The sequence below is a fragment of the Cetorhinus maximus genome, chromosome 6, assembly GCF_964194155.1.
Source record: "Cetorhinus maximus chromosome 6, sCetMax3.hap1.1, whole genome shotgun sequence".
NCBI lineage: Eukaryota > Metazoa > Chordata > Chondrichthyes > Lamniformes > Cetorhinidae > Cetorhinus > Cetorhinus maximus.
Genome location: NC_135884.1, coordinates 96,966,166 through 96,991,936, shown reverse-complemented (window position 1 = coordinate 96,991,936; position 25,771 = coordinate 96,966,166). Strand labels below are relative to the sequence as shown.

The window sequence follows — 25,771 nt, the reverse complement described above, 5'->3', positions numbered from 1 at the left end:
ATCCTCTTCCTGCACTGGATGGCATTTCGGGCGCAGTTGCCAGATGTGCTGACCTGCTCCGCGTCAGCCTCCCATGCCAGAGAGGTGAGGCTGCTGTTCTGTTCCCCTTCCTTATTTTGGAATAGAATTCCCAACAGTTAGAGGCTGCTTACGTCTCATCCCCCATTTTGGTGAAACTGCACCTAAAGTACTGCATAAAGTCTTGGTCGCCCTGTTTAAGGAGGGATATCCGTACATTGGGAGCAGTTCAGGCGAGGTTCACTTGGCTGATTCCTGGGATGAAGGGGTTGTCTTAAGAGGAAACATTGAGCAAGTTGGGCCAATATTCATTGGAGTTTAAAAGTGGCTAATCTTATTGAAACATAAGATTCTGAGGGTGCTTGAAAGATACTGAGAGAAATCTTCTTCTCAAGGGGGAATCTAGAACTAAGAAGCACAATTTCAAAATAAGGGGTTTCCCATTTAAGATGAGGATGAGGAGGAATTTCTTCTCTCAGAAGGTTCTTAATATTTGGGATTATCTACTGCAAACAGCAGTGGAGGCTGATTCACTGAATATATTCAAGGCTGAGTTAGACAGATTTTTGATTGATAAAGAGGCTAAAGGTTTTGGGGTGCAGGCAGGAAAGTGGAGTTAAGCCACAATCAGAGCAGCCATAATCTCACTGAATGGCAACCCAGGCTCAATGGGCTGATTGGCCTACTCCTGCTCTTATTTCTTAAGTTCTTACTATCTGACATGTGGCAGATTCTACTTTCCCACTTACTACCCACTTTCTTTTAAATTTAGGCAGGACAACCCATAGACCTTTCTATGCTTCTCCATTCTCTAACCCTAACTCACAGTCACTTTCCAGCCCTTTCTACTCTCCGTTCTTCTCACTTGGTCACTTTGTCCCCTTCTACTTCTCTCCATTTTCTGCAATGTTTCCCAGCTGAACCCTTGCAAACAGAAAACATGTTAATTAAAAAACATTTTACCAATTGACTGAACAGTCTGAAACTGGATGCGTTACCCACACAGCAAAATAATTGTTCTCCTACCTCTGACCATTTTCCACTGATATCCATGAACACTACACAGAATGGGTCAGATTTAGATGTGACATCTCTGTCTAAGAGATTCTGGCCAGACACAGATAGCTCCACTTTACAGACACAGCACTGGGCTGAGCCGACAAGGGCTGCAGGAGCTGGGGTTAGAGTGTACGCCATGGAGCCGGTTCACCGCAGGCCAATCTGTGGGTTTGAGAGAGAAAGAAAATGATGCCTCCACGTAATTTAAACCTTACGATGTTCAACAGTGATCACATAATGATAACAAAGTGCAACAAATTGGCACCATGCTCTATGGACACCAAAAACCTGAATGCAGACTATCATCTTAAATTAGCATTAAGCTTTAACAGTCGAATTAGCTCCTGCAGTAAAATTGTACCCCAAATCTTAAATAATGTTAAAAGCAGCTATGACATGTGTGCATAACTAAATAAGAATACATAATAAGGCTGCTGGAAGTGGTCACATTTTTAAACTTGTCTTATATGCTCAACTAACAAATCATTTTTGTGTCTTGCTCACTCCATCTTGAGCCCTTATACATCTATTTAACATTCTTGGCCTCACAATCTTCGGTTCTCAAATGGAGCTCCCATTTTTCCTTCAGCTGATAAAGTTGCCTCCAAGGAGCGGTTTTCCTTTAGCAAGTCTACCACTCAAAAAAAGCCATGTGCCCAAGGTTTCAATACCTATTCTTTTAGATTTGAGGAGGCTTTTCTAGCACCTTTCACTCTGCTGCACATATGCAATAAAATGTGATCTCTCAACTCTAGCTTCCAGCGTCTCTCTTGCATTGCAGTTTTACTCATAACATTTTTTTTAATTGATATAACTTTCACTGGTCCTCTGACTTTCCTCTGTTGTTCCTCTTAATCCCCAGTTATCATCATCCTACACATTCCTTCACTTTCCAGCACCCTCACTATGTTGAATTCGTGACTTATTGTAGTACCATCCGTTTAATCCATTCCCTCAGGACTTCAGATCTGCTTATTTCTGTTGTTTTCCCTTTTCTCTTACAATATACATGTTTGTGACAATGCAAGCTGGTTGTCTACTGATGACAACTTAGTGAGTGACCTCGGTTTCTCTCCACCCAAGGTAATGTGCATTAACATGGATGTTGGACCATTGACCTAAGTGCAGTAATGTTTATTACGGGAATACAGCAATTACGAAGCGCATTCAGGACTTTTTCTCAGTCACTGAGCTGCTACTCTAAGGAAGGAAGTGATTCTTGACCAAGTTTTGTGTAATGAGCTCATTCAGTGCAAGTAAAAGGCCTAAAAGTAGGGAAATACTTGGGGAAATGTGACCACAAAATAATTTAATTCAGTATAATGAAAGGGAAAATTAAAGGGTATTTAATTGAAAATTTTTAGCACAATAAAAAAGGGTCTGGCCCAGATCACATGGAAGAAGAATTAGCAATTAGAACTGCAGACCAGCAATAGGCAGTATTGAAACAGGAAATAGAAAGGATGCAAGCCAAATACTTTTCAGTAAGGGAAAAGGAAGTGGGAGCAGTCCATGGGTGAATAGGAAAATTAGATTAAATATGTTTTTTTTTAAACAAGCATTTAGTGCTTACAGGGTAGATTAAGTGAAAACCAGGACGAATATTTTCAACAGAAATTAACTAGATAAGTTATTCAAAGTAAGAAGGCCCTTGAAAATGGCAACTCACCACCATCTTCTCAAGGGCAACTATGGATGGGTAATAAATGCTGGCCCAGCCAGTAAAGCCCACATCCCGTGAATGAATTTAAAAAACACATCCTTGCCACAAATTCTACCCCTCTCCTTGACCACTTTCTCAGCTGAACTGGTCTGTTTGCAACCTCTGAGTTTGATTTGCCCTCAAGGCGAGCTATCGACCTCACCCACCCTGTTCTGAAGGCCACCTACTGGCACTTCTTTACTTCAATCGTTCTGCCACAGAAACCTTCATCCATGATTTTGTCACCTCCAAACTCAACTATTTCAATGCTCTCTTCGGCAGCTGCCCATCCTCCACCATCTGATGCTAAACCTTGCCATCATCTCCTAATCCCCTGTCAAGTCCTGCTCACACATCACCCCTCTCCTCATGATCTACAATGCCTCTGAACTTCGAATTCTCATTTTTGCTTTTAAAACCTTTCATGACATTGTCCCTCCCTGTCTCTGTAACCTCCTCCTCCCCTCACACAAATTCTCCTCTCTAAACAATAGTCTCTTTCATTTTTCTTTGTTGTGTGCAGCCTGTCTGCTGCCTTTAAGATTGCTGCACCACCACATGTGCACTGTAAAAGGGAAGGTTGGCTGTGTACAGTCTATTTGTTTTGTGTCCAAGATGGTGTGGAGTGCTGCGCAGTCACGCTGCTAAGAGGGAACACTGGTCTGAATCTTCTGGTCGGCATGCGGGGGCGGGCCCTGCTCACTGACACCGTCATGGCGTGGTGACGTCGAGCGTGCATTCCAACGTCAATACGCGTCATTCTGATCTTCAGTTCAGTAGGCATGCACCGGAGTCGGCTGCGCGAACTGTCAAAGGCCTATTAAGGCCATTTAACAACCAATTGAAACAATTAACAGGGCTGCCCGTCCAACCTTAAGGTTGGTGGGCAGGCAAAGAGCCCAGGCAGCCTTTGCATTTATCATGAAATCTCATCCACGGGCGGGATGAGGTTTCATGAAGGCTTTATAAATCAAATAAAATTTTTTATTACAATCCATTGACATGTCCCAGCTCATGCGGCACAGTCACATGAGGGGACATGTCTGAATAATATTTTCCATTCTTTTTTTGAAATTTTCAAAATGAAAATAATCTCCATGCCTCAGGGAGATTCCAGCGCTCTTTCGTGCGCATGCCCCGACTCTCCCTCCTCCGCCCGCCCGCACAGGGAGTGCTGAGCGCTTCTATGTGTGTGTCACGCTGGGCGGGCCTTCATTGGCCTGCCCGGGTAAAATGGCGGCACGCAGCTGATCGCGGGCGGCAATCAGCTGCGTGCCCGCCTGCACCCGCTCTCGCCCAGCTCGCACACCAGGGAGAAAATTCTCCCCACTGTCTCTAACTCTGGCCTCTTCCTTTTTCCGGTTCCTAAGCCTTCAACTGCCTAGGTTCCAAAATCTGGAATTCCCTGCCTAAAGCTTTCTGCTACTCCGCCTCCTGGAATACCTACTTCTTTGACTTTTGGTTATTCTTCCTAATAGCTCCCGCATTAGCTTGTCATCCATCTTTTTTTGATTACACTTTTGTGAATAAGGGCCTTTGGACATTTTTCTACATTAAAAGCACTAAACAAATCTTCTTCCTGTTGTCGTCATCAAGACATACAAGTCACTTGGAGTGGATGGCTTATATGTAATAATCCAAAAGGAAATAAGGGAAGAAATAGCACAGGATCTTACTATAATTTTCCAAAATTCTGAGAAAGTAGATGCCAGAGGACAGGACATCTCTCCAAAAGGAGACAGGGTTAAAGCTGATGATAATTCATTTAATTTTGATAAATTACTCGAGTCTATAATAATAGATGAAATTACTACGCACTTGAAGAAATACGTTAATTAGGGATGAATTTCTAATGGCTAATTGCAATCGATCAAACTTACAATATTGTTTGGGGAAATAATAGGATAGATTAAAGGAATGAGAAGGATGTGGTTCATATACATTAAAAAACATTTGATAAGGTACTCCCAATAGATTTACGGCAAAGATAATGGCATATGAGATTAAAGGAAACATGGATAGAAATATTGGAAGACAGAAAGAAAAATTGGAGTAAAGATGTGTGATTTTCCCATGTGTGTATGTGTTGGGTCAGCCTTAGTTACCATATGTAATCAATAGTCTGGATTCAGGGACCGAAGGAATAAAATTTACTGACAACGTCAAAGTTGGGGATATGGCAGACTGTGATGGAGAATGATGATGATGGTGACAGACTAAAGGAGGTCACAAAAGCTAACAATAGATAATGCATGGAGTTCAATGCAGAGAAACAAGTATTTTGACAATATGGAATAATGTATTGGGAAGCAAGAATATGGATGGAAATACGCCTTAAGTACCAACTCACTATTAAAGAGAGAATATAAAAGCAAAATGAAAGAATGTGGTGCAGATTGACTGAGATGCTACCAGGGTCAAAAGGGTTACAGTTGTAAAGAGAAAAACAGGAAGTTAGGTTTTCTTTCCTGGAGCCAAGATTAAAAGCTGCCCTGATCGTATGATAGTGGGAGTTTCTCCAACCACTGACAAGATGGTAGCAAGATGGCACAAATGTAGTCTAACAAAAAATAACTAAAACTGAGTTAGGAATTTTTTTTCAAAACAGAGGATCAATAGAATGTGAAATTTTTCAGTTTTCAAAACAGATTCTGTAAGTACTATTACAGGGGAATTAGTTATATGAAAAAGAGCAAAATTAAAAGAACATGAGGGGTGAGCAGAGAGTGGGATTACAGCAGATGATTCATATGGAAAAAAAGCACTGATGCAGCCATGCTGGACCGTATGAGCTGTTTCTGAGCTGTAACTTTCTACAGAAACCAGCATTAGCTTAAAGCAATATGAGCTAATGTGTAGTTCATATGTATCCCTCACCCATATTGTTACAGCACAGGACGCAGCCATTCTGTCCATCATGTCTGCGCTGGCTCTCTAAAGGAGCAATTCACCTAGTGCCATTCCCCCGTCTTCTCCCCGTAACCCCGCACATTTTTCCTTTTTAAATAATAACCCAATTCCTTCTTGAATGCCTTGATTGAATTTGCCTCCATCACACTCTCAGGCAGTGCATTTCAGATTCTAACCACTCGCTGCATGAAAAAGTTTTTCCTTGTCACCATTGCTTCTTTTGCCAATTAGCTTAAAGCTGTGCCCTCTGGTTCTTGTTCCTTCCGCCAATGGGAACAGTTTCTCCCTATCTACTCTGTCCAGACCCCTCATGATTTCGAACACCTCTATCAAATCTTCTCTCAATCTTCTCTTCTCGAAAGGAAAACAGCCCCAACTTCTCCACTCTATTAAATAACTGAAGTTCCTCATTCCTGAAACCATTCTCAAGAATCTTTTTTGCACTCGTTCTAGTGCCTTCACATCTTTCCTAAAGTGTGGTGCCCAGAACTGGATGCAATACTTCAGTTGTGATATTTATTCACCCGCAAATTAGGTATCTCATGAGCCATCTATGCAGCAGAGGTAAATAGGTTGTCTGTTCCCAGACCTCTGCCAATGACATTCTTGAGTTGGAAATTGGAAAATAGGCTACAAAGGGTGACAAACCCTTGAATTTCTTCTCGTCTCTGCAAAAGCATCCGGACTTAGAGTTTCTACTTGTTTGTGTTGGTTTGGTGGCACAAATATTGGCGTGACCAGTAAAAGAGATTGCGGAATTTCAAGCACAAATCGAGTTTCTGTGATCTTTTGCACTAGTTTTAAAAATAGCATGCTAGAAGCCACCCCGCCACTGTGCTGGCCATTCGCCCAGGGTGAGATGATCATCATCGGGAGTTTCCACTAACTGTGCTTATCTGCAGACTTTGAGGAGGAACCAAAAATTAAGCTGGCATTATTGGGCAGGAGGACACTAATAGAGCACTTTCAAAGCTTTTGAATGAAAACATTTCAAAAATTTACTAAAGAACAGGCTACCATACCTCAAACTAGGAAATAGTTTATTTTTAGGAAGTCACGCTCAATAATTTAAAATCAGGTTACTCACTAGTGGTGCATTGATACTTTGATTTAAAATGTCTACTTTGTACAATAGAGCCACTTCCAGCTGTATTAATCAAATGGCATCAGGTTACCACTCTTAAATATATCAAGAAATATTTTAAAGTTTTTTTATATAAAAGCTGCCCTTAAAGTATTTTCAGTGCTGGTTCATGCCATTCATGGCATTCAGCAATATGCAAATGAGTGTGTGCAATGACTTGGAGGGAGTAAAACATTTTTAAAAATGCACAATACTTGCACGGGAATTGTTGATTGCATCCAAAGTGAAAACTTTATCCCCTACTTTCTTCTTCATTCTCCTATCATCCCCTCTCCCCATAACAGCTAACCTTGGTGCTCATAAGATAAAAGGAAATAAGCCATAACTCTATATCCAATCATTTAAGTTGCAGCTCTTTAACAACTCAAGGCATAATGCCACCTTACCATGCCTTTTTGGGTATTTAACTTGTTCAAGGGTAAATCGTCTGGGCACCGAGAGTACTTCCCTGTCACGGACTCTACCTCATCCACTTAACACACTGAGAGAAAGTTCTGCTGAAAATACTCATTGATCCCCAAAGATCATGAAGCAAGATGACCAAATGTTCAACCTTAGCCTCCTGCAATCCACACATAACATCTGGCCAACCTTGCCACAGTCACATGAACCAATGTGTCCAATGCAGTTGTTAATCATTCAATCCTGTTCTCACTCAGATATTTCGCCAACCTTTTCTGAAAGAAGTCCTCAACATAGCCACAACAACTCGAGTCCTGTCAGCTCAGCCAATGAAGAGGATATCTAAGGTGAGGAAAAAACTTATATTTAACTTGAGGCTAAACTCATTTCCCTCTGGTTCTGTGCTAGCAATCCAAGTGAAATAATTACTTCTAAATCATTTATGATTGTCAGCAAATTAAAAGATTTCATCTTTAAAAAGACTCTCATTTAGAAGGTCTCTCTCTCACCCACTCTCCCCCCTTTCCCACTTTAAATTCAGTCTCTGACTCTACCCCCTCCCAATCTGTCTCTCTCTCTCCCTCTCTCCCCCTCCTTTCCCACTCTATCTCTCTCAGTCTATCTTCTTTCCGACTCAGTGTTCTATCTCCCCTTTTCCACTGTGTCTCTCTATCTCCCCCTTTTCACCCTGTCTCTCTCTTTCTCACCCCCCCACACTCTGTCTCTTCACTCTTTCCCCTTTCCCTCTCTCACTCTCCGCCTTTCACTCTCTGCCTCTCTGTCTCTCCTTTCTCACACTGTCTCTCTCACTCTCCCCCTTTCTCACTCTGTCTCTCTCTCCTTTTCCACTTTATCTCTCTCACTCTACCCCCTTTAACTCCTTCAAAATTAACCCATGTGGTGATGTCCAAAAATTACCACTAGTGCCATTACTCCTGATTCTTTCACAAGCGTTTCGTATTCAAATCGAAGTCGCTGATTTTTTTCAGAGTGATTTCCAGAGTTCAATAAAAGGCAATTTCATTTTAGCCAAGTGAATTCTTCTAAACAGGAAATTCCAATCTGCCACACATACGAAAGTGCGTCCAAATTGAGTGCATCCTTGGATTTTCTGATTAGCTAATCGGAGCATCCTGGACAAATAGCCAATCACAGCACTGAAAGGTCCACCAATTTGGGCAGCAAAAGCTCTCCAGTGCCAAACAAGTCTGGGAAAGAAAGATTTGCCAGGTCCCTGTCGATACAGGACATCCCTCCTTTCCACTTCCTCTACTAAGACTTCCAGTACAACATTCTGCAAATGTCAGGGCCCATGTTCTACCACATTAGGCCATTCTTCACTGTTCCCCAGGTCAGATTCACTTCCTGCATGACTGCCTGCACTTGCTCCAGCCACAACATATCTTCCTTTTGAGTTTCACGCTCACTTTAAACAATGTAAGCTACGATTTTGGGCCCCCTGCAGCCAGGCTGGCTGCAAGCAGAAATCATTTTAATGAGCCGGCAGCATGAAGTTGGCCTACTGCTTGCATTACATTGAACAGGTATGGGCTCATTGCAGGTCGCCATTCCCACACCCATTTGGGGGCTATCCAATTTAGTCCCCCAATACTTTAAAGTGCACATTAATTTTAAGAAAAGCAACGCTTCAGCCTCTGCTATGTTGCAGTTGAATGTGGCAAACAGGATACTTCAGTGAAGCACAAGACAGGCCCGTCGTGAGAAAGCTCAGAAGATAATGAGATGGGAGTGCCGTGCAATGGACTCAAAGGTATGCCTGAACCTCAGTGAAGAATCTCCACACTCACTATTGTATATAATTACTCCGTGTCTTAGTCTGATTGGGCAAGCCCAGTCTGTAAACACAAGTATCTCTTACAAAAGATTCAATCCAAGCTGATTTGATGGAAATTATAAAACTATTTAACTACATATAGAAACAAAGTAAAGAGGATTGGGCAGACTGCAAACCAACCAGCTGCACACAGCATGCCCCGAATGATATACAAGCATTATGCTGTGAGCCTGTTTGTAGCACGTCACTATCTCATCCACTCAGCTTGATATAGGAGGAAGCTAGCAATTAAACAGAAAAACAATGATCACTAACGTTTGATCACCTTTGGCTGGAGGGGGGAGCATTAGAAGCAGACTAGCCTGTACATGTTTGCACACACAACTATGAGGAACATTTTGTTATTCATTTGTGGGGAAGGCTCCTCCATTTGTTCTTAAAACTTGCACTTCTCTGTTATTCATTGTCTTTTACTGTTTCTCCAACTTATTTTGAATTTGTCCTATCTTGCACTTGGACCAGTTTTCAGCTTTTGTATCTAGTGCTTTATTGATGTCTTTTTACTTTGTCATTTCAGTTTATGGCTTCCTCTTTTACCTTCACTTTGCTTCTTATTTTCACACATGGTGAAGATATTTTTAGGACTCTTCTGATCCTGTCAGAGCAAGTTGAATTAGAGTGAGAAAGGTGTACACTAGAACTCAGAGTAGGCGACAGACTGGTATAATTCAACAAGCTGTTGGTTTCTTTTTAAAAAAATGTATAAAAAACTGACTTTGCATCCAGATGGTGCATGTATTGTGGGAAGTTTTAAATGCTAGTTTTTGGAAGAGGATTATTTCTGTTACTTAAAAATGAGGGATATCAAAATACAAGTTTTTTTGATTCATTTTAGGCATGAACAAAAGAATGTAGGGTGCAGCTCTCTACACCCTGTCCCACCTAGGCACCTTGACTCCAAACACAAAACAACACACTCACTAACGGGTGTCTCCTTGCCTTCATAGCAATGTGCTATAGAGACTTAGTGCCCACAATAAAAAAATCTAACTTTAAATCCAAGTTCTACTCAATTGCATCAATCTAAAGCTGTTGACACCATCTGGGGGTCCTGATTTAGTATTTATCTACCAGCGAGGTGACAGTATTATAAAAACAGCTCTTTCTTTAGCTCCAGCCTCACAAAATTCAAAAAAGTCAAACCCCAGCAGTAAAAATAAGTACAATATAACAGGGCTTTCAGAGTTGGGGCATTAGTTTGGACACCCCTGGTCTACTCACCTGGGGTGCACATTTCAGCATTCCTTACAACATTGCTCCCAACATTGGCAATTCTGATTCAAACTCATTAGCAGAGGAGAGTTAATGAGGTGCGACTTTGTCATTTAATAGACTCCATCTGTAGGTTGCTGTAAAGCTCACTGAAGAAACCTCCAGACCCACAATCTTATTTTATCATATGCCTCAATCTGTTCAATCCAAGAGACTCCATCAGCCTCCTGTGTCTTCTCAAAAGTTAAGCTTCATTCATTACAAATTATTGTAAAATTATTGCTCGTAAAGTGAAAAATAAGCAGTGCTCAAAGTTTTGTATTATGTACTTACAGCTACAATGATGAGACATATTAGAGACACAATCGTGTAGTGGTTATGTTACTGGGCTAGTAGTCCAGAGAATGGAAGTTCAAATTCCACCATTGCAGTTTGAGAATTTGAATTCCGTTTTAATAAAACTGCTGGTATCTACAGCACTGAACCTAAAACTATTTAATTGTTGCCAAACCCCAACTGGTGACAATCATTTCCTTCAAGAAAGGAAGCCTAGTCACCCTAATCTGATCGGGCCTGCATGTGACTCCGAAGCCACACTACTGTGGTTGGTTGTTAACTACCCTCTGAAGTGATTGAGCAAGCCAGTTAGTTATATTGCACTGTTTCAAAAAGACATCACCGTACAAGGCTTTGTCAGCGATGCCCACATCCCAAAAACAAAACACAAAAAGATGGGCAGCAATTGTTTCAGTATTCGACCATCAGGTTGACCTCAAGTTACCTGTGCCTTCAGCAAATGTTCAGCAAGTCAATACACTATGTGCTGTGACAGGTCCCAGTTTGATACCTGGTGTGCAATCTCAGTTTGGCAGTCATGGAGGTACTCAGGGCCCCCAGTTCAGAATGAGTTGACATTTGTTCTTAAAAACAAAAATATCAAAGCTACTGCTTGAGTGAGTGTTGCTCGGGATGTGTGCATTAGGCCAGTGTCCAGTTTGGCGCAATTCTCCGTACAGTGGGATTATTCAATAATACGGCAAAAGCCTGCACATGTCGATAGAACACTGACCCAACAAATGCTCAATATGGAGAGAATAACTAGAGGGAAGAAGGAAATCACAAATTGAGCTGTTTTATTAGGGAAGGTCCATAATTCATAGTTGCCTGTGTGAAAGTTGTGACAGAAAAGAAATGATTTTCACGATGATTATTAGGGAGATAAGAAAAGTTCAAACTTTTATATGTGATAGAAGAACAAAGTCAAACATACGAACTTTTGGGTGTGGAGTTAATGCATATTGCTCACACCAAAATAAATATATCTTCTTTTTAAAAAAGAGTTCACTTCATTTGTCTGGACCCATCTTAATTGGAACATTCTGAATCAATTAAAACTTTGCCATTGTGTGTTCCTTGTAAGGACAACAGATTGTCAGGATCTCTGCTTTGCCCCATCTTAAAGATAACAACAGATGACCATCAGACCTCTGGGGCAGAATTTTCTGCCTGTCAGACGGGTGAGCCCGACCCAATCTCCGGCGGGCGCAGAGCCGATCCCCGCCAGCGAAACAGGCCGCACTGCCATTTTACGTGGGCAGGCCAATTAAGGCCCACCCAACGTGACGTCCGGCGGGAAGCGCTATGCGCTCCCTGTGCGGGGGGTGGGGGCGGGATTCCCTAAAAGTGAGAGTGCGCTTTTTCACGCATCCGCACGAAAGAGCGCACATCTCCCTGAGGCTAAGTGCAGCCTCAGGGAGATCGCCTGGGCTTTGAAAAATATTAAAAATAGAAAAAAAAATCCCTTACATGTCCCCCTCATGTGGCAATGTCACATGAGTTGGGACATGTTCATAATTTACAGAATAACTTTATTAAAATTTTTAAAACCCTACATGAAACCTCATCCCGCTGGTGGATGAGGTTTCATGTTTTCTCTATTTGCCGCCGGGGCTCCTGGCCTGCCTGCCAACCTTAAGGTTGGACAGGCAGGTCCTTTAATTGGTTAAATGAGGCCTGTAATTGGCCATTGACAGGTCGGCGGGCCCGCAGCTGATTTTGCTGCGCCCTCGCCTTCCTGAAAATTCAAATGGGACAGGATGACGTTGGGGGTTCCGCCCGACATCATTCCACATCATTTTACGTGTCGGCGGGCGGACCCTGCCCCCTGCTCGCAGACAGCAAAATTCTGCCCATGATCCTGGGATTCTATACCTACTATGCCATTTAAACATGATTGGTCAGGTTTTATTCATTCATATGTATTCTTCTACTTTAGAACAGAACTTGCATTTATATAGCACCTTTCATGAACTCAGGATGTCCCTAAACACTTTACAACCAATGGAGTACTTTTGAGGTGGAAATTCGACAACCAGTTTGCACACCCGCTAAAGTCTCAAAAAAAGCAATGTGATAAATGAACAATTATCTCTTTCAAGCTGATTTTTCTTTTAAGATATTTTGAGTCAGCTGCTTTTCACTGTCCACCTCACTCATTGTAGATAGTGAGAGCCAATACTTTTAGTCTTCAGAAGGTTTTGCAATAGAAGTCTTCATCAATGATCACAGATGAGAAGAGTAAGTGTGGAGGAACATCTAGGCAATAGCAATCAGAACATAATAAGATTTAAAACAAAATTTATGAAGGACATAACTAAGAAAAATACCAAAGTAATAAATTGGAAAGAAAAGCTAATTTCAAGGGGAAAGTAACCTGTAAAACATTAATGACAAAGAAAGAAATGGAACAATAGTGAAAAAGGTGATCAATAGACTGCAGGAGAAATATGGCCCACCAAAAAAAAAGGACAAACTAACCAGTAATGATATATAAATTAATAAAGAAATGAAGGGAAAACTAAAACTAAAGAAAAGGCATACACTAAAGGAGAGGATGGCATGAGGGAAATCAAAAAGACTAAGAAAGAAGTTAAAAAAAAGGACAGCAAAGGGAAACGACAATTAAATTAGCTAGGAATATAAAAATAAATAGTAAAGAAAAGAACATAAGTAAAAAAAAATCAGGACAGGGATAGAGTCACTATGGAATTATACACAATAAATTTAGTCAGTGATAGTGAAATGCCAGAATTATTAAATAATTACTTTGCCTTAGTTTTACCAAGGAGATAAGCATGGTGGGCATGACATTACAAGAAGTGATCAAAAGATATCAAGCGATTTGAGATAGAAGGATGTGGGCAGGAGATAAACTAAACTTAATAAAACTAAATCAAACCTGAGGGAATAAACCCCTGGTTCAGATGGATTTAACTGTGCATATTAAAATAAGTTTGGAAAGACGTAGAAGAGGTATTATTACACATACATGTAAAAATTCATTAGGAAAGGGAGTAGTGCCAGAGGGCTGGTGGATATCTAATGTGATTCCTATATAAAAAAGGGAGCTAGAACCAGTCCAGGGTCCAAGTAGCTTATCAGTGGGAAGAAAGATAATGGAATCTTTACCCAAAGATGCAATAGAAAAACCTGAAAATATAATAAAGGGTAATCACCACAGATTTCAAAAGGGAAGGCCATGCTTGATTGACTATACTGAATTCTCTGAAAGTGTAACAGAAACTCGAGACAAGGGTTTTCTGAAAGGCTTTTGCTAAAGTACTGCATAATAAATTCCTGATTAATGTCCAAAGATGTGCAGTCAGGGGTGAAGTAGCCAAATAGATAGTGAGCTGGTGACAACACAGAAAACAGAGGGCAGGATTTTTACCTTGCAAGCATGGCAGTCAGGCCAGGGAGCGGCCGCGAAACTGACCGCCGTGAAACTGACCGCTGTCCGCGATTGGGTTCCGACCGCGATTTCACACAGGCTGGCCAATTAACTGCCAGCCAGCGTGAATTGCGCGTTGAAACGCTTAGCACTGCCTGGGCGGGTGGGGGGGGGGAAGGAGGTCGAGCACAGAAGTCAGTGCATGCACGTGGGTGTGCTCAGTGAAAGCTCCCTGAAGGCACAGAGCTGCCTCAGGGAGCTGAAGATTTTTAACATTAAAAATAAATAATTGAAGAACAAGGAAAACATGTCCCCTCATGTGACTCTGTCACATAGGCAGGGACATGTTAAAAATGGGTTTTAAAAGTTTTTATATTTTTTTAATCACTGGTCAAAACCTCATCCCTCCCATAAAGTTGAGCTTATCCAAAATTCCATTATCCAAAACTCTGCTGTCCATAGCCTAACTCGCATCTCTTTTCTTTCACTTTTCAGCCCAGTGCTCCTCGACTTACATTGGTTCCATCTGACAATGCCTCGATTTTAAAATTCACATCCAGGAGTTCAAATCCCTCCAAGGCCTCACCGCTCTCTGCACTCTTCCAATTCTGGTCTCGTATAAATCAGCAATTCCCACCTTGTTTTCAGCTGCCTTAAAGTCCGGAATTTTTTTTCCTAAACACCTCTGTGAATAAAATGGTATCACTGCACACTAACTACTCTTGTGTAAAGGCTGAATTCTAGATTTTTTTTGAAAATGAAAACAAACAAAAAGGTGGATTATAGCAAACCTGATTCACCTTGACTCACAAACACAGAAAATGCTGGAAAAACTCAGCAGGTCTGACAGCATCTGTGGAGAGAGAAACAGAGTTGACGTTTCGACTTCTATGACCCTTCTTCAGAGCTCTGAGGAAGGGTCATACACATTCGAAATGTTAACTCTGTTTCTCTCTCCACAGATACTGTCAGACCTGCTGGGCAGGATTTTATTTGTCGGCGAGCTGGGGTAGGGCCCGCTCGCCGACACGTAAAATGATGCATGGTGACGCTGGGGGCAACTCCCAATATCACCGCACCCCATTTAAATTTTCAGGAAGGCGGACGTGCAGTGAAATCAGCAGCGCGCCTGCTGACCTGTCAATGGCCAATTGAGGCCATTGACAGGGTCAATTAAGTAATTAAAGGACCTGCCTGTCCAACCTTAAGGTTGGCGGGCAGGCCAGGAGCCCCGGCGGGAACTAGAAAAAACATGAAACTTCATCCACGGGCGGGATGAGGTTTCCTGTAGGCTTTAAAAAATTTGAATAAAGGTTTTGTAAAAATTATGGGCGTGTCCCAACTCATGTGACATTGTCACATGAGGGGGCATGTTAGGGAAATTTTATTTTTCTATTTTTATCTTTTTTACATTTACAGCCGATTTCCCTGCAGCTGCACTTAGCCTCAGGGAGATGAGTGCGCTCTTTCGTGTGCATGCGCCTAAGAGCGCACTCTCGATTTTGGGAATCCCCCACCCCACCCGCCTGCACAGGGAGTGCATAGCGCTTCCGTGCGGACGTCACACTTGGCAGGCCTTAATTGGCTGGCCCACGTAAAATGGCGGCGCACCTCTGATCGGTGGAGCCGACCGGAAGCGCACCTGTACGCGCCAGCCCTTCAACTTCCCCCCCGACGGGGGGATAATTCAGCCCGCTGAGTTTTTCCAGCATTTTCTGTTTTTGTTTCAGATTTCCAGCATCTGCAGGATTTTGTTTTTACCTTGACTCACAACTAACTCAAGCAGCCTAACAAACAAGCGCGTCAGCAGTGTTCAGGGATGAGAGTGAGTGATGCGTATTCCAAGATGACTACAAGATAGCTCAGAAATGAAAAGAAGAGGGAGTAATATAATGAAAGGACAAAGTGAATCATTGGGGGGCTTAAATCCCCTTGAAAACTGATGACTCAGAGACTTTCAATTATGAAAGTAGCTCTTTATTGGTACAATCCAAGGAAACAAATCCTTCAGTTCAGATAAGTGCACAGTTACTTTTCTAAAACAAGCACAATTGTTAGGATTAATATACATTTCGGGAGAACAGTGGTTGCATATTGGAATTCTATGCTGGACAGGGATTTTTGAAAGTCACTATTTATTTAAATCCAACCTGGATACACAGAACTGCATTTGAAAATTATCTCTATTAATTTCATTTAATTTTCAAACACGTTGTCAAGAACGAGTGATGGCCAGAATTGTCATTCAATCTTCTATCTAAGTGCCCAAACAAAGCTGGATTTGATATCACAAAAGCTAATTGGGAACCATGTGCTGACTACTTCTTCCCCCAGAAGATATCCCAGAACATCAAACCAACCTATACATGAACTGATTGTAAGACCAGCTCAATGTTCCTCCCATTACAGTAAAGGAATTAATAAAGGGTGATACATTTACACAATTTACAAATAACGGAGCTGTCAATAAGAGAATGGATTAAACCCCACGTCAGAATTTGTTGCTTGCTTTCCAGTGAATGTTATTTAATTGGCCCATTTTAAAAAAGCAATACCATAGCCCAGCAGCTTCTATGAAATCAAATCCAGTTTTGTTTGGGTGCTCAGATAGGAAAATGAATGTTACCAACAGGACATTTTCAGTGCATGGAGATTATCTACATAATAACAAAGGCTACACTTCGAAAACCTATTTGAATGCAAGTACTTATGGACATTCCAAGATATGTAAGGAGTCACTATTCAAATGCAAGTTCTTTCTGTCAAACAGCATTCTACACTACACACACAGTAAGTTTTCCAAAAAAAGTGTATTTGTGTACCTGTGGAAAATCAGTACAGTTGATAGGACCTTTGGCCATTCCTTTTACCCATCCATAGTGGATGCAAAACTTCAACCAGATCATCAGGAGGGCGTACCAAGTTACAGCAATATTTCCTCCACTATCTATATGAGATATCATGATAGTCTGTATTACCCTGTTTCACCTCAATTTTTAGGAACTAAATAGACCCAACTAGACCAACCAAAACAACCATTGCTCTCGCACACAACAGGAACCTGTGCTTACAAATCCCCGTCATGTGGTTTTAATAGAGAGCTTTCACTGCCACAATGAATGCTGGGATAGTCCCACTTCCATAGCATGCCCTCATTTTCCAGATAGGAAGAAGCAACAAAAAACTCCATTAGCAGGATTCAAACCTTTGGCGGCTGGGCTGTGAATAAAGTAGGAGGAAAGCAAAGGAAAAGGCCCAAACCGAAGGAAAAAGGGCAGGAAACAAAAAGGAGAGTGCTCGATCACAACGGAATTCATGACTTCCATGGTTCTACTGCACTGAAGGTAGTATTGGTCCTTTTCTCAGAGGAACCCAGGGGTGGGCCATAATCTGACTTACTTGCTTGCATTGTTTGGTGTTGGGCAAGATGGGGCTCCTCATATGGCATTTAAAAACATGCAAGAACACTGCGAGCTGGCCTTTCACTCCCAAAGTGACCCATAATATTTGAAACTATCAAGAGATAACTATCAAGGGATGAGATACAGACAGTCAATCTCTAAAATGTGATGGAAGCTCAGCAGGCTAACAGAGGTTGTTTAAACTTCAAAACCTTATTTTTATTGGAGGGGCACTGCAATGTCTGTTTCCATATGACAACCAGTTTCCACAATTTGCAGGGCAAAACCACCCAATTGGCTGAAAGATGCGATTCAAGTTGGTCTAATGATAGTGAAGGAAAGTAACTGCTTTGTGCCATTGGCATTAGCAGTAGTCGGGCTGCAAATTTAGATCAGAGTAGAAAAATACACCAATATTGTAGTGGTATTTATATATAGACCACTGCAATACTAATACTGTAGGTTTATCAGGGCTTTTACAGCTGAAAGCAGGAAGCATTAAATCAACAATACCTCCCTCAGTCAGTCAGTGAGAAACAGGCCCAACAAACTGGCTTCTTCAGGATCCAATTAGCACTTCCCAATTAGCACATTTTTGCAAAGAGAGTGAAAGACAGCTCTCAGTACGGAACTGCCAGGCTGCCTGTGTCACAACCTGGTTTATATTTATAAATGCATAAAATTAACCTTGTTTACAAAGCATTAATCCCCTACAATCTGGGAAATTTCTCACATTTGCCTGAAGTGTTTGCAACCTTGCTCAGATTCCGGAAGGTAAAAGCAAAATACTGCGGATGCAGGAAATCTGAAACAAAAACAGAAAATGCTGGAAAACCTCAGCAGGTCTGACAACATCTGTGGAGAGAGAAACAGAGTTGATGTTTCGAGTCCGTATCACCCTCTTCAGAGTTGGAGAGAAGTAGAAATGTGACGAAGTTTGTACTGTTTAAGGTGGGGGGGGGTGGAGCAGGTGAAGCTGGACAGAAGGCCAGCGATAGGTGGGGACAAAGGAGATATTGACAATGATGTCATGGACAAAAGGACAAGGGAGGGTTACCTTAATACCACTTCTTACCTTAATGCTACTATCAGCACTTTTTTTAGCCCATACCACAACCATTAACACTCTCTTTGTCCTTTTGTCCATGACATCATTGGCAATCTCTCCTTTGCCCTCACCTATCTGTGGCCTTCTATCCAGCTTCACCTGCTCCATCCCCCCACCCCAATTAAACACATACATTTCAACACATTTCTACTTTTCTCTAACTCTGAAGAAGGGTCATACAGACTTGAAACGTCAACTCTGTTTCTCACTTCACAGATGCTATCAGACCTGATGAGTATTTTCAGCATTTTCTGTTTTTGTTTCGGATTCTGGAAGGTTTGACCCACATACATTGACAGTTTTATAAGGATAATATAAGGAGAAATTATTTTCTTGATCTTAAATTTGGGGTATTTTGTATGAAACTGATTCTACACACTTCCAGTGCAGAGTTATATTACACTTCCGATTCTCCATAGGGTGTATATCCATTATGCTGACCCCCCACCTTCTGAGTTACTCCCATTGTCTTCTGAGTGTGGGGACTCATCCTGAGGCTCTGGTCCCTATACGCACACGACATCCTCTGGTGACTCACCCAAGTGACCAATTTCCTTTTGCACCCCTAAACAGTGAGTAATGGCAGGCTCCCTAAACCTGTTGTTGTATTTGCCCAATACCCAAGCTCATGCATTTCAGCAAGCACTAGATTCCAATCAAGGATGGGAATCCCAGCCTTTTGGCGCAGAAGCCTAATCATACAGACCCTACCACCGTCCTACTTTAGATGAGAAGGTTCAACTGGGACCTTTTAAACAATAGCAATCCCATACACTGAATTGATAATGACAGATTAACTAAGTGTGGGGCCCACTGTACTGACCTTCTCCTTGTCTACCAGCACCCTCCGGATGCTCCCAGATAGCACCACATTATGCATGTAAGCTTCTCGGTTGCAACTCCCAAAAACAGTTTTAGACTTTTGCTTCAGTATAAGTGCTCCACCAGGTCAACTTGGCTCCATTCAGGACCAAACATGGTGTACCACTTGACCTCTGTAGTAACCTGCCAGTGGGCTAGATGAGCATGGGATTCACTGTGAGCATTCAAAAGGAAGCTGGGCAGGTTACTGGAAGCAGATGATGTGTTTTTTTTATTCGTTCTTGAGGCATGAGCATCACTGGCAAGGCATCCATTTATTGCCCATGCTCAACTGACTTTGAGAAGGTGGTGGTGAGTTGCCTTCTTGAACCGCTGCAGTCCATGTGCTGTAGGTACACACACAGTGCTGTTAGGGAGAGAACTCCAGGATTTTGACCCCGTGACAGTGAAGGAACGGCGATAAAGTTCCAAGTCAGGATGGTGTGTGGCTTGGAGAGGAACCTGCAGGTAATGGTGTTCCCATGTGGCTACTGCCCTTGCCCTTCTAGTTATCTTGAGTTACAAGAGTTGGATGGGCTGCAACGTCACTCACCATGGTCTCTTGGAGCTCATTTGATTGTTTCCGGGGGTCAGCGAGGTTTTCCACTCTGTTTTTCCTAAATTGACCCAAAGATCTTTTCCCCCTTAGTTCAGAGGAGTGCAGTGGGTAGCATCCCTGGCTCTGAGCCAGAAGATCTGGGTTCAAGTCCCACTCTAGGGCTTGATGGCCAAGTAAGATGTGTTGATAACTTGGCCGAACAGGTTGATTATCAACTTGTAAATCTTTCTAGCATATGCCACTGGTAGGCAATAAAAGCAGGAGAGATTCCTGCTCAACCATATGATGGAAAGAAATCAGAGCCTCTACCATCACTATCCACAGCTACAACATGCATGTATAAGTGTACATTGCCACAGCAACCTGGGCTCCTTGGGGGGGCTAGTTTGCTCAGTTGACTGGGCAGCAAGTGTGGATCAGGCTGGTGCCAGCAGCGTGGGAGGTTTGATCCCAATTCCAGCTGGGATGGATTTGGGACCTGCCTCCATGCCCTACCTGTGGTGGAGATTATGGTGCTGTGGAGGCAGGGAATTGAAGAAGTAGTAGTTCAGAGGAAGGATCTATACCTAACAGATGAATTTTTGTTCTCCACAAGTGTTGTCTGACCTGCTGAGTGTTTTCTGGTTTTGTTTCAGATGTACAGCATCTGGAGATGTTGCAAAAGCCATTTTCTTGTCTTTTATGGGGATGGGGGTATTAATGTGGAAGTTGTCGATGTATACATTAAGCATCAATTGACCATTTCCTGTCTCGTTTTCATATATTTGTATAGTTTGATTAAACAACACAGTTCAGTGCTGCAAATGGATTCATATGCAGCCCTCATATTCTCAGATGTTGCATGATAACCTTACCCTGCTGTGTGCATCAATTTACAGAGCACCAGCTCTCCTGATCAACATGCACTTGAACAATTCTATTCTGTGTTAAGCAAATCATTTGTTTGGGAGAAAAAGCAGTTAAGTAAACGAAAAGGAAAATAACTCCCATATAAAATTTTATATTTACACAACATGCAACTGCATGTTTCTGCAATATTAGCTTAGACTAAAACAGTCGGTGGCTAGTGCCAGTTTTGGTGAACACTACCCTGTAATTCTACATGAAGTGTAAATCTGGTGGCGAGATGCCAGCTACCAGTTACACTGCAGCTGGCACAACGTGGCTAAACCATTCTTTTCTGCTGTCACACACATACCCAGGATGCAAAAGATCATTATGGTACCAGGTTTGGATTAATACCACTACAAGCTCTTTAAAAAAAATCATAAAATGAATGTACCACAAGATAACAACGGTGACAGTAAAACACCCATTTGTTGAAGTTTCCCTACAGGGCTTCAGTTTGTTCAGCAGAATGAGTCGACCAAACAGGCTCAAGGTGTACAAATCCAAAACTGCAAAAAAAACCTTCAAAAGCAAACTGAGCTCTTAGGAGGATAAAAAAAAATTATACTTGCTGCAAATCTGAAAAATAAACACTGGAATCGCACAGCAGGTTCAGCAACATTGTGGAGTGGGCAGAGAAGTTAACACTTCACACATAGGTCTTTCATCAGAATGGAATTTAAAGAGTGACCATCTTTCTTTTTAAAACTCTACAGCCATAAAATAATACCAGACTGGTGGTTGAGCTGTGGGAGACACTCATATTTTTAAAACTGAATTCAACATGTGGCCTGATAGAATTTCTACACACAAACACTGTAGGCTGACACTCCAGTGAGAGAGAGCACTGTACTGTCTGAAGTGCAGTCCTTCAGGTGAGATGTCAAACCAAAGCCCCATCTACTCTCACAGGAGGGCATAAAAAGGTTCCGTGATGTTATTTTGAGAAAAAAGTTATTCTGGTTGGTCCAACATTTACTTCTCAAAAAACATCACAAATACAATTCAATTGGTCATTTTAGTTTTTGTTTGTGGGATCTTCCTGTGTGTAAATTGGTTGCCATGTTTCCTACATTACTTTAAAAGTAATTCATTGGCTGTGAAGCACTTTGGGTGACACTAAGGTTATGAAAGGTGCATAAAACTATGAGTTCCTTCTTTTATTGTCAAAATATAATTGGCAACCCTGCTTTATGTATCAAGTTTCTCCTCGTAGACAAAAATAATGAACAGAATAATGAAAGCACCAAAATGATATTCGGTATGTTGGAAAGAAAAGATCCTGACATTTTCAAAAGGATGCATGCATGTCTAAGGAGTGTGCCGGAGGATGTATGGTGTCTAAGCAACCAACTCTATCTGTGCTTGATAAAGACCACCTATCATATTGGGCCCATGGAACAGTGATTGCAGGTGACTCCAAATCTGCTCAGCCAGTCCTTTTTCTGCTGTGTGTTTAAAGAGTGTGACATTTACACTGGCTAGACTGTAACTAGTTCTAAATTGTAAACACTGACTACAATTCATAGTACTTAGTTGGCTGGAAAGAGCTTTGGAAGGTCATGAAGTCATGAAAAGCACCATATAAAATCAAATATCTCTTTTATTTAGAAACAGAGTAACAGTACCGAGGCTCAGTATGTGCATTTCAAAGCAAGGCACTCTAAGAAAATAGCATTTTATTGTTATACACCTGGGGGGGGGGGGGGGGGGGGGGATCAATCATTTCTGTCAGAGTATAGTATTGCTCACCGATTCTTAAAAGGTATGCAGTAAACTCTATCTGTATCAAACACTAACCCCGCAACCAAAACACATTTTGGGAACAATGCATGTTTCTTCAACAAGTATGGTTTCCAAAAGAATAAGATAATGGGTAAGCCAACATTCCAAAACACTATAGGTAGAAAGGTTTCAGTGCAGCATAATGACCTTTCAGCAAAAAAAATTTAAACAAATTGGGTGAAACTGTATATTTAAGGTATATTGACAAATACCCTATTTATTTAACCAAACTACTTCATGATGTGGACCTGCTCTATTCTGGTACAGCTAGTGTTCCGGATCCTTTATATTTACGTATAAATATTACAATGCCACATGGTAAAGGGTACCAAGCAGCAGAGCCTCATTGTTTGCCTCGCACTATTTTCCCTGATGTTTAGTGGTTAAAGCTTTACCGCTTTAAAAGGAAAAGAAACAAAACCAGTGACCTTTGTGTGATCAAAGCACTGACCTCTTATCAGAGAACAAACCCCCAACATACAAAGTTGAGCGACAGAGCAGAATAAAATCCCATACAACTCATCACCACTTTGATGGAGTAAATGTGTTCAGAACCCATGGCACCAAAAATACTCAACTAGATCAATTGGCACTGGTCGAATACCTGCCCCTTATCGAATTTAAGGAAAGACTAAGATGGCTTTAATGTTTTGCACCACTCCTTTACAGTTTGGTTCCACATGAATGCTTAGGACGTGTGGACTCTGAACATGCCCAAACAAAAATTAAAGGGAGAAAACAGTTCCACTACTGTAATGAGAATATGATCTGTGTGAAATATCAAAGCTATTCAGAGAAGTTCATGCCATTCCTGCTCCAAGAAACAATTTAAATGTAAATCAATGCTTGAAGTAATAAAGATTGGAAAACATAGAACTAAGTAAAATACAAGGTAAATTATATTAAAAAAACAAAGAATTTGCATTTATATAGCACCTGTCACAGTCTCAGGATACCCCAACTAACTTTACACAGCCAATGAAATGTCCTGGGAAACAAGCAGTCAATTTGCGCCACAGCTAGCAGCCACAAACGACCAGATTATCTGTTTGACTGATGTTTGTTGAGGGAGAAATATTAGACAGGACACAGAGGAATCCCCCCAATCTTTTGATAGCGTCAGGCGATCTCTTACACCCGCCGGAGAGCTTCCACAAGGCCTCAGTTTGCCTGGCAGCACCTCTGACAGTGCACCACTCCACTCCCTCAGTCAGTGCACTGTGCTGTCAGATTGAATCCCGTGCCCAAGTCTCCAGAGTGGGGCTGGAGCTCAGGACCTTCTGTCCTCGAGCAAAGAGTTCCCACTGAGCCAAGCGTCGTGCAGCACAATCTCTCCAAGTGACAAAGGTGGTTGTTTGGGAAGTAGAATTGGCTACATTTTTAAGGTCCTGGGGGTAGGGTGATATTTTCCCAGGAGGAGTGCGTTGCTCTACATTTACCGCTTTGTAATCCCACGGTAGAATCGAGGATAAAACAGAATCGCTGTACATCAGTATAAATAGCAAAAACACACAGAGCCCCTTGGGGATCGGATCAGAGCAGTGAGAGACTTTCCTATTATGACTAGCTCCCAATGGAGACCAACTTGAGGTTGCTGATCACGCTGCCTTGTATCTCAGCCTCGGCTCACCGTCTAAACTGAGCAAGTACAGGAGCAAAGCGTGCGGCTGTTCTTTCTTTTGTTCTCACCATCGAGAACATGATTTTTTGCTAATTTAAAAAAGGGATTTTAACCTTGGAAGTGAGTGAGTCTCTCTCTCTCTCGAGGATGGGTTGGCGCTACAGGTTAGTGTCAGGGGTTGACATGTCAAGCCCATTCATTTAGCAACCTGTTTCCAGAGTAACGTGAAGCCGAACAACAGGAAATCTGGCCGACTTTCCGCCCAGTGAATGACAGAAGCTCCCAGCCTCAGCCGGGGGGAGTTCAACTCAACCAACAGGAGAAGAAACGTGTCTTCTCATCTTCAGATCGTAATGAGTGGCTTATTGCTTTCCGTCTAGTTGTTTGTATTTGAGATACTATTGAGTCCATTCTAAGTCATATGAGCAATTAGCATATTTGGGAATCAATCTGAGGACTTCTTCCCTAATTTGGGGGCATAGCACAGGTTACCTCGACCAACATCCTTTTCACACGGGTCTCAGTGGAATCAGTGGCAGGGAATGTCCGCCGGGCTGGATTTACAAATTGGATGTACTGGAGAAAGCAAGATTTAGGCGATCATCGCGAGTGAGGGGTTGCACTGTTCGAGTACAGTTCAGGACACATACACTTAGCCCTCTAGAGACCATTACATTAAAATTCACACAGCTAGTGACCAACAACGCAGCGGGAAGGTGGAATACAAAAGGAAATCAGCAATACTGGCTCACAATCGAACATTAACTTGCTCACATCTCCACACCTACCTCCCTCAGCTCTGGTTAGTTCGCCCTCTCTCTCTCTCTCCGTTAAATCCTAGGAAGTTTGTGCGGTACCCATCCGCCAACAAAAGTTAAGAAGGAAGTTGAATTTGCCACAAGACTCAGACGCCCGTCAGCTGCAGGCGGTCTGGAATCGGCTGAAAAATCCACAAGCGCCGAACTTGGGAAAATTTGGCGCCCTCAGTTCGCCGGCTGACAGCCCACTGGTGGATCACTGCTCCCGCTCCCTCCTCTCACCGCACTGTCACATCACCAGCAAACTTCCGACCATCTTATTTCCCCAACTGGCAACTCTGTGTGTGTGTAAAACAAAAACACTCACTCACACACACACACTGCTGAGACTCCGCCTTGTTATTTTTGAGGGGAGGACGTGCTCGATTCACAGGATACCGGAGGAGCAATCCTGCTCTCCTGTGGCAAGTGAGCGGCAATTGCTGCTCTCGCAAAGTTGGGCTTTTTTTTTCAGATGGTGCAAGGAGCCCCAGTGCTAAGCCACTGTTGCACGCCGGTGTTGCTGCAGGTGACGATTTATTTTATCTCAATAAAACCACAGAACATTTTAATGTGTCATTTTCACCAGATGTCCCGCGTTGCTTTTGCCTTTTCTGTTAACCCATCATGAGACATTATGGGTTATTCATCCCCCCCAAAAAAATCTACCTAATAAAGCCTAAATCATAAAAGGGCAAACAGTCTTACTACATACAATA

The 25,771-nt window shown here is 42.2% G+C and overlaps 1 protein-coding gene across 2 annotated transcripts in view; it reads right to left on the bottom strand.

The window, feature by feature from the left end:
* The window catches only part of cpne2 (copine II), a 269,036-nt gene extending 243,630 nt beyond the window's left edge, over positions 1 to 25,406 (bottom strand). The window contains exons 1-2 of one of the 2 annotated variants that reach the window (XM_078544157.1): positions 25,044 to 25,406; positions 1,045 to 1,239 (exon numbers count right to left, since the gene is read on the bottom strand). In XM_078544157.1, the coding sequence (XP_078400283.1) occupies positions 1,045 to 1,215 (171 nt within the window). In that variant the 5' untranslated portion in view covers positions 1,216 to 1,239; positions 25,044 to 25,406. The remainder of the gene's footprint in view (positions 1 to 1,044; positions 1,240 to 25,043) is intronic. The other variant, XM_078544158.1, reaches the window with a different exon arrangement.
* Positions 25,407 to 25,771: the final 365 nt, after the last annotated feature.